This window comes from Otolemur garnettii, unplaced genomic scaffold, assembly GCF_000181295.1.
Source record: "Otolemur garnettii isolate 467f Iridium unplaced genomic scaffold, OtoGar3 scaffold00089, whole genome shotgun sequence".
NCBI classification, from domain to species: domain Eukaryota; kingdom Metazoa; phylum Chordata; class Mammalia; order Primates; family Galagidae; genus Otolemur; species Otolemur garnettii.
Genome location: NW_003852484.1, coordinates 1792568 through 1810026, shown reverse-complemented (window position 1 = coordinate 1810026; position 17459 = coordinate 1792568). Strand labels below are relative to the sequence as shown.

Below are 17459 nucleotides of genomic sequence, written 5' to 3'. Positions count from 1 at the left end.
TTCTCTCATGTGATTAGTTATGTCTGTCTTCCTGAGTAGAATTTCTATGAAAATAAAGACCTTGTCTTATTCTGAGCAGTACCCCCAATGCCCAACACAATGACTTGCACATATTAGAAATTTTTAATTATTTCTTTCAGTAGATGAATGAATCAACTGCTGGACTGCTTTGGTGCATTGGGGCTGACAGCTACTTGAATGCCTGAAACTTGGGATTATCTAGCCTGATCTGGAGATTTAATCCTTTTAGTTTCATGGGTACTCCACTCTGCTTGGTTACTCAAGTCCAACACCTCTATGTTGCCAGGATTCAGAATATTGGACCAATGACTCACCAATTGGTCACTGCCTAAGTATGAAAGTCTCTGTTCATGTTTAACTATGTTCCAGTTTAGCAAAAACAATCAAAGTTCAAGTATGTGAAGATCTAAAATAAAAACATAGATTTATAGCCAAGATGTAAGAATCAAAAAGTAAGCGGCTGTGGATAACAAGTCATGTATTGGGAGCATGAGGTCAGTTCTGTTAGAAAGCTCTGAGGGACTGCCCTGTTGCCTTTCCTCAAGCTGCTTGGTGCTTTCTAGAGCACTTTTGAGCCCAAGTGTTCTTGGCCTTTTGAGAGCTACAATTTTGAGAAATTGCTAAAAGCTTTGTAGTTTTCTCCTCAGAAAAAGTGCTAATGAGCACATTTCTAAAACATATTTATATACATATATAATGTTATCAGAGGAATTCAGGAGCCTTTTCAAAGAGTTCAGGTTAAGACTCTGATTCTAATCTAATTCAGAACCAGCCCTCCACACTGGAGTGCCCAGCTCCTTCTGTGGCAGGGCCCTGGTGATTGGGAAAGTTGTTGGTTAACTAGAGATGGTGGGTTCCTGATTGAACAGCATCAAGAAGAGAAGGGCACAGAACATGGAGAAAATGGAATTGAGCCATGATTTTTGCATTTCTCGTTGAAGCTTTAAATGAATCCGCATTCTTCACTTTAATCTAAATAGCTTAATTTAGGAAAGAACCCACATTTTTTTCTTTATAAAAATCTTGATTTTATTGCTTCCTGAATCTTTTTAAAAAGAGAAATGCAAACCATATGTTAGAAGGGCCTCAGTTTGACAGCTTAACTGGGGTCATGCCAGGATTCAGATGTTGCTGATCATGACAGGAAAGCCAGTGTGATAAGGTCTGACAAGGGTCTGTTGGCAGAAAGGATCAAGAGAACCCCTTTGGAATGATCTCATTGTAAGGAAAAAACGGTTGGGGACAATGTGCCAGGTTTGTGGATCGGGTATGAATTTTAATGTAGCACAATGACCGTCACTTATCATCCTTCAGCCTCCATGGACTTGTACCTGATCCAAGGAGAGAAATAATAACAGTGGTGATTAAAATGTTAAAAAATAGTTTTATTAAATATCTTCAAGGCCTTGTAGCAGATGCCAGTGGCTGCTTATTGTGAATACTTGTGACTTCTCGCCTAAGGGCCTTTTTTTCTGGAGTGAAAGGAGCCAGCCCAGCTTAACTCCAGATGTAGTAAATGAATGCCCCTTGTAGCAGCCCCTGGTCAATGACAGACTGAGACTTAGTGACGAAGTAGCCTTTAGCCTGTGCTGGATAAAGAGAGTCTTCACCCGTCAGGTTGGATAACTGAGACAGGTTCTCCACTGTTTCCCAGAGTTCTACAGCATAGTTGGGGGACTGGGTAACTGGATAACACACACTTTTTAGCTTTCTTCCTGTCACTCTTACTGTCTTTACTCCCTTTCCATTGGCCCTGGGATCGCCTCCCACATAAATTTGTGCTTAAATTCCTATCTCAGGGATTGTTTCTGGGATGAAAATACCCGCAGGTAGAGAGGCACTGTACCCATATGCAAAGCAGCATGGGTTTATCATGTGGCCAACCTGAATTCAAATTCTTTCTCTCCAGTGACCTTGAACAACTTAATTTCTTTAAGATTGTTTCTTCAGGCTCGGCGCCTGTGGCTCAGGCGGCTAAGGCGCCAGCCACATACACCTAAGGTGGCGGGTTCAAATCCCCAGCCTGGGCCCACCAAAAAACAATGATGGCTGCAACCAAAAAAGTGGCCGGGCATTGTGGTGGGCACCTGTAGTCCCAGCTACTTGGGAGGCTGAGGCAGGAGACTCGCTTTAGCCCAGGAGTTGGAGGTTGCTGTGAGCTGTGATGCCATGGCACTCTACCCAGGGGGATAGCTTGAGGCTCTGTCTCAAAAAAAAAAAAGATTGTTTCTTCAGGTGGATGCAATGACTCAACGCCTGTAATCCTAGCACACTGGGAGGCCAAGGCAGTGGATCCCTTAAGCTCAGGAGTTCAAGACAAGCCTGAGCAAGAATGAGACTTCATCTCTAAAAATAGCCAGGTGTTGTGGGGCGCGCCTGTAATCCCAGCTACTTAGGAGGCTGAGGCAAGAGAATTACTTGAGCCCAAGAGTTTGAAGTTACTGTGAGCTATGATGCCATGGCATTCTACCAAGGGCGACATAGGACAAAGTGAGATTCTGTCTCAAAAAAAAAAAAAAATTTGTTTCTTCATCTATAAAATGGGGATAATGGGCTGAGTTCATGAGGTCAGATTATAAAGAAAAATTTGAGAATGTGTTAAGTGTTGCACACAGTGGCTTGCATATAGTTACATGTTTAGCAAGTGTTGACTATTATCCTTTATACAGTATTTATAAGGTTGCTACATCACAGCCCAGGTGGAGAGCAAAGCTGTTTTCCACCCTCTGTGAGGGACTGCTGAAGCAGAGAGACTTGGCTGATGTGCTATGGAGGCTGTGTCTCTGGTGAGCAGCTGCAGCTTAGCAACATGGACAGCTTGAAGCAAGCATTGCCTTAGTGAGCCAGAGCAAAAGAGGAGAAAGATGGTGGACACCAAGTGGCAGCTCAGCAGATGAGAACTTGGCAATATGATAATGGTATCAGCAATTGTGCTTAGCCATCAGTAAGCACAAAAGGCTATAGTACCATCAATAACTTCATTTGTGTCCAATATACACTTCATTGAATGAAATTTCATGAGCTTCACTCTTATGGGTTTGTAAAGGCTACTGAGATTTAAATTTTTTTTTTCTTTTTTGAGACAGTCTCACTTTGTCACCCCTTCGTAGAGTTCTGTGGCGTCATAGCTCACAGCAACCTCAAACTCCTGGGCATAAGTGATTCTCTTGCCTCAGCCTTCCAAGTAGCTGGGACTACAGGCACCCACCTGGCTATTTTTAGAGATCAGGTCTCTAAACGCCTGGCAAGAACACCTGGCTATTTTTAGAGATCAGGTCTCACTCTGGCTCAGGCTGGTCTCAAACCTGTGAGCTCAGGCAATCCACATGCCTTGGCCTTCACGTGCTGGGATTACATGCATGAGCCACCATGCCCAGCCCTAATTTCTAATTTCTATCTCTTTTCCCCAAAGAAGAAAGGACCCTTTTGCTTTTGTTATCATTATGAACTTAATTTGTTATTTTAGAGTTTTTTCAAATTGGGGCTGCCCCTTATAGCCCCCTTCACTCCCCATTTCCAGGCCTGACCATATTTCAATTCTTTGGCCACCATGAAAGAGAGACTGAGAGACACCAAGAAAGTGAGGGAAGCTTCACTTATTCTCTGATCCTGATGAATTACAAACCCAGGTTCTACCTGCTTCAGCCTTTTCAAGCAGTGGATAGAAAGATGGGCCACTTCAGCTAAGATGGCAGACAGCAAACAGGATTTGTGATTGCCCACTCGGCAGGGGCAGCCCAGTGATGGGGGAAAAATTTGTTTCAGCCCCTTTTGTTTCACTCTAGGCCAGTGGTTCTCAACCTTCCAAATGCCAGAATCCTTTAATACAGTTCATGTTGTGGTGACCCCCAACCATAAAATTATTTTCATTGTAACAAAACTAATTGCAACTATGGTAGTTCTTCACTTGGAACTGTATTAAAGGTAGTGGCATCAGGAAGATTGAGAACCACTGCTTTAGGCAGAAATCAAGGGCCCAGGGTGATATCCAATGACAATCTCCTTTTACCTTTAGACACAAAGACAAATTTCTTCCCAATTGATGTTATGAACGTAAGCTACCATGATTTTTTAACAGAAGCAACTTTTAAGAAGGGATAGCATTGTAAATAGAAGGGACTGACCCAGTGACCTTGGTGCACCTGGCATTCAGAATAATAATCACAGCCTGTTAATCTTATCTGCTTCCTTCCAGAAAGAAAAGTCTTTGAAGGTCTTCAGCTCATGCAGAGGATTTTCCCCAAAGGGTTCCATTACATCTGTATATGGTTTCAGAAAAATCTATTGATGTTGACACTTTCTGTAACATTCTATTAGTTCTTCTCAAAGCCGCTTGCACTAAAATAATTTATGTTCATGTCTTAGTGTTAAATTGTGAACTCCTTGAGGGCAGATTTCAGGTATGATTTATTTGTATATGCCCAGAAGCCAGCATATTTCTTGGCTAATGTTGCCAGGTTTAGCAAGAAATAAAACACATTTGTTGTTTATCTGAAATTTAGATTTAACTGGGTGTCCTGTCTTTTATTCCTGGCACATAGCTCATCTCAATAAATGTTGGAGAATAAGTGAATGAATGAATGACTGCCATAGTACGAACAAATGGAGAATAAACTGGTAAAAAGTTAAACTGACTGGGTAAATTCTGCCTAACAATTACAAAACATCAAAACTGTGTCTGGTTAACATTCTCCCTTTAAAATGTGACAGTCTAGATTTGCCTTGAGCTGCATTTTTCTTTCCACGCTTCGTCAGCTGCTTTTACTCAGTGTCCACATGAGAAGAATACTAATCTCCCAGTAATGAAAGTGTCTCTTCCAACAATTTCACAACTCAATTCCACACATTTCTGATTTCATGTGTGCTTAATTGTTTATTAGCGTGTACCAGTTGTACAAGAAAATTGGCCTTGGATGGTGTATGGGGTTCGGTCATTTTGAAGTCCAATCATCTCTGTATCTTCCTTTAAAATTGCCAAAATTGTGCTTTTACTCCAGCCGAACCCTGGGGTTTTGGGTAAAGTCATTCACCTTGATTAAACCATCAGGACCAATTCTGTTTGGAAAAACGTATACCTGGGGTTAGTTCAGTTAACAATTAATTCTAAGAAAGACAATCTATAAACTAGTCTCTCACTCTCCAGATGAATTCTGCTGCTGCGGTGCTGCCCACCTTCTTTTTCTCTTAACTGCCTGCTCCTCCTCCTCCTTCTCCTCCTGCTCCTCCATTTCCACTCCATGGCAACGTCTACTTCTGTAGTAACCTCACTATATCTTGACCTGCTAGATATGTCTTCCTAGTATTCTTATACCCCCAGTTGGTAGCCGTGTACTTACACTTCCTGTTCAATGTAGTTTAGCATTCTGCTGACATGTGATGCAGAGATCTCCCCATCCACTTCGGCAATATATGTGTAGAGAAACTGGAAGGTGCTGAAAGGGATCCGGGGAGTTCCACCATCATGGTCAGATGATAAAACCTCACACACTATCTTTAGAGTTTTGGCAATTGTCTATAAAACAGTAAGATAAAATGAGGGGAAAGTCACTCTTCCAAGCTAGATTCTTAAGATCCGTTTAGATGCAAGAAGGAAAACAAAAAGACTGCTCTCCTAAAATAAAGTGGGCATGAGTTAAGATTCTAGAAGGCTTGAAAATTCTACATCAAACGTCATTTATTTCATTCTAAAAATAGTGGTATCTATTGGGGATCTTTATTTTTTCTTTCCTTTCTTTGTTGGAGGGCTACTCTCAAGGAATTAAGTCTATAAACTCCTGAATACTACAAGGTGTTTGTTATGTTAATCACAATAAAGGAGGGAAATTGATTTTACATTCTACAAAATTAGAATTATTTCTTCTTATAATTATCCAATCTTATCTCTCAATGGGTTGAGGTAAGTAGCCCAGCCTCTATACTTCTCCAAGATACTTGCAGCAATGCCATAGCAGGGGAAAAGACGGTAAGAGAAGGGTAATATTCCGAGGGAGGAAAGAGTCCCAGATGTTGGGAAAATGGTACTAAACGTAAAGGTAAAACCCATTCTTCTAAAACATGCGGCTCCATCTAAGAAGGACCAGCCAGTACTAATACTAAAACTGCGTTATTGCTTAGGGAAAAATCATTGGAGGATAAGTGCCAGGAGTTTTAATAGAAGGTTACTGTAGAAACACTCCTTGCAATGAAAGGAGTATGTAAATGAACAGTAAAAGATCATGCTCAGAACTGATCCTATCTCTAAATAAACCTACCTTTTAAGTAAATTTCACAAAGGAGAGAGTTGTGAAATGCAGGGCAGCATTACTGGTGCTCATGATGTACAGATCATCCTCCTATACCCTCCAGGGATCAGTGAAAGATCAGTCCTGAGGGGTGACTAGGTCGTGAAAGATCCATCATGGGCAAGCAGCTGCCCCATCTCCCCACGTGGCTGGAGACTTCCTGGGCAGTTGATGTTTATTGTTCTGCTCTCATCCTGTCCCTGAATTGAATGAATGTCTAGATGGTGCTTCTTAACCATACTGTGTTACCCAGGCGTGTAAGTCTGTATGGCAGAAGGTATATACTATAAGGTTGTGAATAAACTGAGCCTTGCTTCTAGGAGTGACTAGTGTTACTTGATGGCAAGTAATTTGAACATTATCTACACTATTATTAATTGAGTTAATATTTAAATTTTATATACCTATATTTAACAAACTATTATTTTGTGAAATAGAATGTACAATAATTTTAAAATGACAAATTATATGATGTCAAAGAAATTTGGAGTTTGCACCTTCATTGACTCTTCCCTGCCCTGGGGGTCCGCTCGTGGAAAGCTGTTGTGAAGCACTACATCTTCCAGGTGCTCCTACTTAAATCAGAGGAGGATGGGCACATGAGGCTGGGAGCCAGGGCAGTGAGGTGTGCTTGTGAAATGAGGTCATCATGACAATGGGATAGGTTTGCAAGCACACACTGAGCGTCATCCTTCCCATACAGAGCTCATCCTCTGTGCTTCTCTAAAACAAAAAAATCCCCTGTACCCCTACTGCCTTTGTTGTGTTGCCCTCTCCCTGGGGGTGCTGTTATGGGCTGAATTGTTCCCCCTAAAATTCATATATGGAATCCCTAACCCCCAGAACCTGAGAATGTGATTATATTTGAAGACAAGTCATTCAAAGTCATTAGGGTGGGCCCTAATTTAATCTGACTGGTATCTTTATAAGAAGAGGAGATTAGTTTGCAGAGAGACAAACACCAAACATATGGGGCACAGAGGGACACACATAGAAAATGCCATGTATAAGGCAATGACAAAAGTCTCAGAAGAAACCAACCTGCCAACACCTTGATCTTGGACTTCTGGCTTCCAAAAGTGTGAGACAATACATTTTCATTGTGTAAGTCACCCAGTCTATGATAGTTTATTATGTCAGCCCTGGAAAACTAATAATATAGGTGCTTTTAGCCCTAAATGCCATCTTCAAACAATAAACTTTCAAGTCCCATTGCCCTCATAAGACTTTTAAATATTTTCTAAGGTTTAATAAATGGATGAATGGATAAAGAGCTCTTTGGTCTGGAGCTTTTTGGTAAACACATAAGTCTAAAGTAAACAGATCTTCATTCTCTTGCATGAGAATTTTTGGTCAGATGGGTATCTAATTCAGAGAGGTAGGCTATAAGCATCTTATGAGTCTCATTTTCACAGGCAGAAGTTAAAAGCTTAAAAACAAATTGTTTGCTAACAAAATATGTCATTTCTTCCAGTGAACATGATTATTTACTGCATACATCATCTCTTATGATTAGTGTCAGTGGCACAGGAGAGGCCATAGAGGAAGGAGTGCTGAAAGAGAAGAGGAATACAGGTCTGTATGCCATGGAATTTTTTTTTTCTGAGACAGAGTCTTGCTATGTCACCCAGGTTAGGGTGCAGCGGTGTGATCATAGCTCAAGCAACCTCAAACTCCTGAGCTCAAGGAATCCTCCTGCCTCAGTCTCCTGAGTAGCTGGGACTACAGACACACACCACTATGCCTGGCCCACCATAGCATTTTGAATCATATATTATATAAAAACAGCTTGAGAATGGATTAAATGTACCTATTAAATATTGGAGTAGAAATTCCCACTATTAGCTTCTTCTACGAGGACCAAATAGGCTTTTTTATATGGCACAGAGATCATGTCTTATAGTCGAATTAGCAAAGGAAGAAGAGAATTCCTGGGCTTGCCTCTAATATGGATTAACTAGGATCCAAGATCTCCACATATGGTGACCCTGACTGTCTTAGTCTGTTCGGACTGCTGTAATAAAATACCTTTGACTGGCTCGGCGCCTGTGGCTCAAGCGGCTAAGGCGCCAGCCACATACACCTAAGGTGGCGGGTTCGAATTCCCAGCCCAGGCCCGCCAAACAACAATGATGGCTGCAACCAAAAAAAAAAAATGGCCAGGCGTTGTGGTGGGCGCCTGTGGTCCCAGCTACTTGGGAGGCTGAGGCAGGAGACTCGCTTGAGCCCAGGAGTTGGAGGTTGCTGTGAGCGTGATGCCATGGCACTCTACCCAGGGGGATAGCTTGAGGCTCCGTCTCAAAAAAAAAAAAAAAATACCTTTGACTGGGTAATTTATAAACAATGGAAATTTGTTGCTTACAGTTCTGAAAGCTGGAAAGTCCAAGATAAAGGTGCCAGCAGATTTAGTGTTTGGTGAGTGTCTGTTCCTCACTTTCTATGTGGATCGTACCTTCTACATGTCCTTACATGGTAGAAGGGGCAAACAGGCTCTCTCAAGCCTCTTTTATAAAGGTACTAATCCCATTTATGAGGGCTCCACCATTATGACTAATCTTCACCCAAAGCCCCCCCCTCTTTAGTACCATCACTTAGGAAGTCAAGATTTCAACATATGAATGGGGGGGGGGTATGGGAATGAACATTCAGATCATAGCACTGGCCAGTTCCAGTTTTAAGATCCCAGAAACAGTCCAACATGAAACAAATGAGTCTAGGGTATTGGTCCTGGGGTTCACAGGACACCCTTTATTCACAGACTCAACTTCCAGGCTGACTTTACCTCTAGATGTTCTTTTACACAGGGATGACAAGGGGCAAAGTAGGTATCTCAGGACTTCTCAGAATTGGGGAGCTCACGCATTACCTAAAGGTAGGCCTAAGCATGTCTCAGTTGAAGCAGAGAAGCAGGAATGGAATCATAGAATATTAGGGGTGAAAGAAACCCCTGGAACATTTAATCCACCTTCCTTGTTTTATAGGGGCAATAGAAATAGAGGAAGGCATATCAGAAGAAACTTTGCAGCTACATGCTGGGCTAAGCAGAAGGAGGGTTGGGGTTTGGATTTCCAAAGTCATTTTTGGTTACTGTGAAGTATGGGGGCAAGGGAAGGACAATCAGACATCTCATCTCACACAGTGGCGAGTGAAATAGACCACCAAAGCCAGGAGCAGATGAGGACAATCCAGCAGAGATTCATGGAGGCCCTCAGCAGTACTGAGAAGTGAGGTGGGCCAGATCCAGTTGTCCAGCTTTGACCAATCCAAGGGAGAAAACCAAAGACTTCAGCTGTAAGCAGCTGGAGACCAGACAGATAGGAGCATTGCCATGGAGACCACAGGTCCCAGAGAGGACCAAGGAATGTGGGAAACTCTTCACTTGGCTGCTCTGAGATCCTAGAGTGAACCCTTTCCCTGTACATTCAACTGCTATCTTGGAGAAGATAGTGTGGTGAGACTGGGAAATTTACCTTTAGGCTGTTTTGGTTACTGCATCAGACTGAAATTTCTGAATAGGATTGAATTTATTTTCTTTCTCTCCACTCTGTGGGTGGAGTGATTCAAGATCAAAATTAACTATAGAGAAAAATAAAGAGGCATCTTTCCCCCAACATTTCTGAATGTAATATGAATAAATTTGTAACCCTCTGAGAATTTAATGTGTCATTTTTTAGTTTTCCTTTTTTTGTGATTTCCCCCAATCCTGAGTCTTGATTGACAACTCACTGTCCTCCTGCACTTTCCTCTCCTCTTTGGAAGATAGTTATTTTATTCATTATATAAATGCTACAAAGGACAATGACGAGAAAAACCAACACCAATGGCCTCCCCTTTCCTTCTGTCTAAAGAAATGATTATGATGAAGGCTGTAGGGGAAACCGATAGGAAAAGCTGGGCTACAATATTTCTGCTAAATTTTTTCAGAAACAAAAATGTCAAGTATGTATTCCAAGCATATTTAAGAAGAAAGAACAAGATTGTGTTTAGATATTTGAATGATTCAAACTACTTTTTCATACCATTTTGTTTTGGCAGAGGCAAAAAATTTCTCATTACTTCTTAAACTTTTATATATTTCAAATGTATATTTATACATTTCAATTTGTTAAAATCATGCCTTTGGTTTATTTTCATTTAAGTTATTGTAAGTGTTTAACAAAAGTGAGTCCACATATGATACCTAAGCTTTAAATATATATGCAGACATATAAACTGGTCTCAGCATCTTTTTCTTTAAAACAAGAAAATGGCTTTTCTAATTTCAAACAAGTCAAATTTGGAAAAGACATAAATTTGTACGAACATTCTGCATCCATGGTGATGTCATGACTATAAGTCTAGAAATAGCCTCATCTCTCCCTTCTTGCTTTCTTATGTCTGATTTTTGCATCCAATTATATTTATCAAACAGTAGTTTTCTATAAGGCTGCAGCCCTTTTTAAATGTGTCTATTGGCATATCTTTTAGGTGTCTGGAAATCTTATTCTATAGCCGGCTCTGGGTTATCTCTAAGAATATGAATGGAGGGAGTGGAGTGGAGTGAAATAAATCTGAGGGCAATGATTGAAATTCATAAATAATACAAAAGGCACACTTCAGTCAACTCTCCCCCAAGCCTGATGATAGTTTTTCCCTTTCTCTCCTCCTAACTCCTGCTTTTGGCTGATGAGCACAGAAATGACCTTGATTGAGGGAGAAGTCAAGCGGAGGCACGCTCATTATCAAACCTGGAGGGCTGACTGTGTGTATGGATGTGCTGCCCTTCCAGGCCTAGAGAGAGAGATTTTCCCTTAAGGAACAATAGAAAACTGACTCACAACTCCCAGAGAACTGCAAGCGAGGGCTAAAAACTTCAGCCACTCGATCTCCTCCGTGAAGCGGCCCACATTCATCACGCTGTTAAACAGATCTGTTGGGAGATTCAGCACCTTCCACATCTGGGCCAGCTCATCTACATGGATGATCAGTCTGCCAGCAACCTGCAGGCCAGGGGACGGACACAGGGTGATGAAGAGGTGAGAGATGGCCAGAGAGACACCTCCCAGGCCAGACCTGTGCTCTGAGCACACAGCAAGGGACAGTTTGCACACAGCAAGGCGACTCTGTTTGGTAGTTGTCTTTTTGATGCACACTGAGATGTAACTTAATGACTTTTTATAACTTCAGATGTCAGAATTAGGGCATGCCACATTTTAATGTTTTTTTGATGCTTTCATCATCTGCTGTTTCAGTCCAAAAATGTTCCTATATGATAACAGATAGGACAGCCTGAAAACAAAACCAAGGGGCAGAGCACTTGGCTGAGACCACTAATTCGTGGTAAAATGAGAACAGGACATTAGGTTTCTGGCTTCCAGACTTCCCTGAGTTCTTAGTGCCAGACCTCAAATGCATCCCTCATACTTCCTTAGAAATGATAGGGGGTATGTGGCTGACCTACAGGGGGTTGGCTGGAATGCCCATCATTGTTTGGTCTCAGGTACTTTAGAGCCATGTTCACTGCACAAGGTATTCAGTATTAAAAGCAGGGAGAGAAGGAATGGCTGGTTGTCAGCCAACAATACAACAGGCCACAGGTGCCTCTAGTGAAGCACCGCATCATCTTTCCTGGTGCTCTGATTCTGGGGAAATGCTAAGCCTCTGGGACCACGGTAGGCAGCCAAGTCAGTTCTGAATCCACAAACCACTCCGTCCTGGATTCTAAACCAAGGTATGATGATGTTAATCCACATTTCCTAAGAATTGGCCAAACCACAAAACTTTCTCAAGCCAGACCCTCCTTATCTATTTTCGAAGCTGCTTGCAGGATGATGGAGCTGTGAAGAAAGGGCTTTCCCTTAAAGCTCAGCTGTGTGCAACTGAGACAGCTGGGGGGGCTACAATATACCTCTCCCCAAACTGTGACTGGCATCATATTATGGTCTTCATTAGTACAGAAGACACTGTCAAGGGACTAGGGACATGCATACACTTTTCTGGAGTGCATTAGCATTGCATGATCCTCTGGACATTCTATCAGCTTCAGGACACCTGGGATGACCCCACTGACAACTCAGCTTACAGCCTATCTCAAGATTATTCCTATTTCCCCAAGGGAACAGTTACTTTCAGGCCAGGGTTTACTGAGTTTTGAGATGCTACCAAGTGGTCAGGTGACTGACAGGGGGACAATGGCTGTCCCACCACCACCAAGCCTGAACATCATCCCGCATCCTCCCAGATGCTACAGTACAGTCCTTACCCGAGAATGCAGGATCTTCAGCAGCTCAGGTGTCAGCTCTGCCCAGTTCGACAAAGGGACTCGCTCAGATCGCTCTCTCACTGGAGGAATCTCTCCACGGGACATAGCCCCAAAATAACTACAAGAAAAAAAAGTCGGAGGGCCGGGGGAGCATCTTATACTCCAATGGCCTCTGGATGCTTTAGGAATCTGCCTACCGTTTTTGAGGGAAGAGAGTAATGAACCTGTGTTAAGTGGCTCCTCCATGCAAGACACTGTATTTCGTTCATTTATATATGGGGAAAGCCTGAATATGTTACTTTCTACTTATGAGACAAAGAATGTTTAGGGAATAAAAAGATTTGTTTGTAATAACTAACAAAAGTTTGGTGTGCTATATCCTGGAGGATATTGGGTTCAGATTTCTTTTTTCAGTTATCCCTAGTGTGTCACACACACACACACACGTATCAAGGAGATACATATATATATATATATGCTATTTTCATAGTATACATATGTATAGTATATGTGATCTTGGGAAGAGAAGTTGGAAGAGAACTAAAGTGATTTGCATAAAAAGGGGCAGAGAGTGAGGTGCTCTAGAGGTGAGTCAGAAAGGGTTCTGGGGGGAGGTAGTGATGCTTGGTCTTCAAGAGCAGAGAAGGCTGCCAGGGCACTAAGGGAGGTCAGGACACAAGAAAAGCTAAAGACCAGTTTAAAACAACCTTATACTATGCGGTACATGTGAAGTAAAGACCTTCTCTGTCTTTCCTCAACAGGCAGTAAAATCTACATGTTCTCTACCGCTTTGTGGCAGAGTTTGAGGGCAATGTGGAAATAGTACACAGTCCTGTTTCAGGAATTGGCATAGGATACAAAGAGGCTGCCTACAGCAGGGAATGACGTGAGCAGCTGACACACGGGGCATGATGAGTATGGCGGGGTCTGTCCTCTCTATAAAAATCCTAGCTATTGATTATCCCCAAATCACAAATGTCTGTCCCTTCCTGCTTTTTTTCTCGTCATTACTTTCTCCAGATCTGGGTAGTACAAAAAGAATCTAGCTGGAATTTTCCAAAAGCCCGTTTTAGGGCTAAGCCATACAATGATGGGGTGAAAAACTGCCCATCTCTAAGCCACATAGCAATGCAGAGCTGACACTATATGGACTAAAGAAATACATTCCAGTCACCCCCTGAGGTCATCAGTAGAAAGGGCAGAAGAAATACTCTAAGGCCACCATTAACAATGTGCACTGCACACAGAGTTGGAGTGGGTATGGGTGCAGTGTGAAAACAGGTCCAGGGTGTGGCCTCAGGCTTTGTAACCAGACTTGGGAGCTATAAATGGGAGGGACAGAGACATGACCACCTAGATCAGTGGTTCTCAACCTTCCTAATGCTGCAGCCCTTTAATACAGTTTCTGTGAGTTGTGACCCACAGGATGGGAACTGCTGACCTAGATAGAGTGACACTCAGCAGCAAGATCTTGGACATTTTAGTGAAATTCTGTAGAGTACATGGAAACAAGGCTACAGTTGTATAATTTGCCCTCTGAATTATTCACCTGCTTCCTTCACGAGTGAGCAATTCCATGGTTAGATACATATATTGCAAATTTGTGTTGTTACCAAAGGACAAATAAATATATGTCTTCCCAATGCCTGGTAGGTGGTTTCTTTATTGACAGCACATATGTGGGGAAATTCTTGCTTGCAATGAATTAAATACATATTTTTATCTTGGAAATGATTTGTGGAGTTCTATTCTCTAAAATGCTACAGGTTTGTAAGTCACATAAAACTTTCACATGATGAGTGCTTTTCATGTCTGAATAGGATGGAGAGTGCTCTTAGGTCAAGCTCTCTTTTTTCATTGTAGTTAAACTACAAACTGATTTTTCATGGATGTCTAAAAAATTTATAGCACATGATACACTATGGGAGCAAGAAGGCTACAATCGTGGAATGTTTTCTTCCATAAATGTCAGGGGCAATACCAAGAAATGCCATTTTTCTTATTATAGAACAGCAGTACAAGAACAATAAAATGAGTTTTAGAGTACTGTACAGTGTAAAACAAAGTCTGTCTGACTATGCCAAAGAAATTAGTCTTCTGATGCTAAAGTTCAATCTTAGAGGTAATATATAAAATTTAAAATGGAAAACTAAGCATGGCTCGTCACCAGGCAGAGAAATCCCATTTTTCCCTTTTTATGAGCACTACTGGCTTATTTTCCTTTCATTTGCAAAAGCTTCATCCTAACTCAGCCCCGAAGCACAAGTGCTCTGGCTCAGAGACTCTCAGAGGCCTCTCTGAGGTGACACGCCGTGCCTTCACGAAAGTCATCCACGCTTTCTCCCCACCATCCTCTCAACACACCCACTCACAACAGCAAGCTGAGGACATTCTCCCTTCCCCCAGCCCACGGGTTCCCTTCCAACAGCTTCTCTCGCTCCCCCTTTCCTACTTCAACACCTGAAGGGGTAATCATCAAACAGTGAAAGCCTGAGAATTGTCAGGGAGGTCTAGTTAGCTCTCAACTCCTGCCCCAAGTCCTGATCCCCCAGTTCCAAGCAGGCGAGTTTGTCTAAGAAGTAATTTCATAGCTGAGAGGCTTTCTGTGTAAAGCTGCTTCATTGCAGGCCAGTAGCTATTGTTGCGTGAGCTCCATCAATTGAGCATTCTCTGGAGGTCCCTCCTGCAGGAGACACCCGTGTGAGAGGCACGGTTTTCAGCCAGGCAGGGCCTCCTCACTCTCCTTTGCCTCCTTTCTCCTATGCTGTCTGTACTGTGTGGGCATCTTTACATTGCAGGGACACATTAGTTCAAAGAAACGCTAAAGAAAATAACAATAGTTTCCCCAAAGCTAAGATCCACAGTGTCTTTGGCTGGGTGCAAGTACGAATTTTAACAGCCGTGGAGGAAGGTGTCTGTGTCTCATTAAAGAGTGACCAGCTAGACTGACTGCCACCTTAGTCCGCCCCCCAGATTCACTTCTGCCATCTAGTGGTGAGACAGGAGAACGAAGAAAGGCAGGCTAAGCTCAGGAGGAGATTCCCAGCCCGTCCTTCCATCTGGATAGGGGGAGGGGACGGGAAGGGGGGAGTGATGTGGTAATTCTCCTCTGGCAGCTTGTCCCAGGACACTTGGCGTATTGCCCTGGCGTCCTACTGCTCGGTCTGACCCGCTTAGGGAGGGCATCCCATCCTCGCCCGATTTGGTGTGTGAATTTTAAAGCACCGAAGCAATGCAAGATCTGAGTATCACAAAGCTCATGCTAATCAGTCCTGACTCCCTGGCTGCAGCCATGGCAACCTCCTCACTTTTCCCTGACCGCCGGCTCTCCCCCACGCCCTCCGAGGGGGCAGAAGGTGAGGAGGGAACACGTACTCGGCAGCCCACTGGATGAGGTCCTGCGGCTGCGTGCGGATGGCGGCTTTGGTGAACTGCTTCAGCAATTCCGGCAGCTCCGGCGGGATGCATATTTGCTTGTCGGTCTGAAGCATTGATTGGTTGACCTGTTCTCAGAAGAAAAAAAATGGATAAGATTAAAACTTCAAATCATAAGAAGATACCAGTCCTGGAGGTCATCCAGCCTCTGACACTCTCAATTTTGAGGACTCCAGAAAACATGTATTCTATTACGAAACTCCAAGGTTAGAAAGCAGTTTACTAATCCCTGCCTTTTGTGGGAAATATTAATAGTTAAGTTCTTTACATAAAGAGAAGACAGTACTGTTCATTTAAAAAACCGAAATTAGGAAGTAAACAAATACATCTTCTAAATAATATCACCCCAAAACATTGGATTTGCCTCCTTCCAGAACTTTTCAATATAAATATATTATTTATACATATGTTTGTGAAAATTTAAAATAAGGTTATTCAAAACAACTAATTTACTCACAGCATATCATGAACAGCTTCCCATGTCACTCAACTCGTTAGTGCAGTAAGAATTGTACCAAAATACATGTGAATCCTCTTTGATTTAACATTAGGTTATCTCCAAATAAAAATAACCATTAAGCAGCCATTGATGACCATCTCTCCTTATATCTGTGTCTCTTATCTCCTCTACTAGAGAAAAAAGCTTGTACATTTTCACTCAAAAAGTTCCAGCACAAATTGAAACAAAACATGAAAATCCATAGATGATATATGGTTCTATATACAAATAAACAACAGATTAAAAGATTTGTCTGCTTTTAGTAGAGAACAGGACAAACTAGATATGCTACAAAGCTCTCCTTCAAAACACCTAAATGCCAGACTAATCTCAGTAAACATACTTTCAAATTGGCTTGCCAAGCTTGAGATAACGTGAGAGAAATCTTCAAGTCCTGGACACAGTAGAGCAGAATCCATTGTAGTGAGCAAATGAAGAAATTAGGCTGTCTTGGGGGCAAATGTAGACATCAGGAACTTGAAACTTTGTGATAAATGGCCAGGCAAAGAGGAATGAAACCAGGGTTTGAGCTCACAAAAAGCAAATGGCTGGACTAAAGGACTCCCCTTCTAGCCTTAACTTGAGACCCTCCAACAGACTATACCTTCAGTGTGAAAAAGTGGGACTGAAAATATCTGCCTACAGGTAGGGGTAAGCAACAACAACAAAATCTGTCTCCCTTGCCCCTTCTTGTTACAGGAGAAATAGTCCCCCAAGAATATGTAGCCAAAGGCTGGGTTTAAGTTTTAAATTTATGCCAACATCAGCCCAGTTGGGAAATCCCAAGACAAGAAACTAAAGTGATCTTAGGTTGGTGCTACTGTGTTACCTTTACTTTATTTATATAGTTCATTTATTTGGAGGATAAAACAATGATTAATTTTAGACTCTGTAAAAAGTTAATTATGCATAAATTTTTTCCTTGCATTCTTGACATTTTACAAAGCTCTGTAGAAAGGAGAAAAGGTATTAAACACAGAGG

At 42.2% G+C, this 17459-nt stretch overlaps 1 protein-coding gene across 2 annotated transcripts in view; it reads right to left on the bottom strand.

Moving 5' to 3' along the window:
• Positions 1 to 4867: 4867 nt before the first annotated feature.
• Positions 4868 to 17459, bottom strand: part of ROPN1 (rhophilin associated tail protein 1) — a 28148-nt gene continuing 15556 nt past the window's right edge. The window contains exons 3-7 of one of the 2 annotated variants that reach the window (XM_003795073.2): positions 15919 to 16046; positions 12544 to 12661; positions 11120 to 11281; positions 5358 to 5533; positions 4868 to 5076 (exon numbers count right to left, since the gene is read on the bottom strand). In XM_003795073.2, the coding sequence (XP_003795121.1) occupies positions 5010 to 5076; positions 5358 to 5533; positions 11120 to 11281; positions 12544 to 12661; positions 15919 to 16034 (639 nt within the window). In that variant the 5' untranslated portion in view covers positions 16035 to 16046 and the 3' untranslated portion in view covers positions 4868 to 5009. Of the gene's footprint in view, positions 5077 to 5357; positions 5534 to 11119; positions 11282 to 12543; positions 12867 to 15918; positions 16047 to 17459 lie in introns of those variants that run through there. The other variant, XM_012808416.1, reaches the window with a different exon arrangement.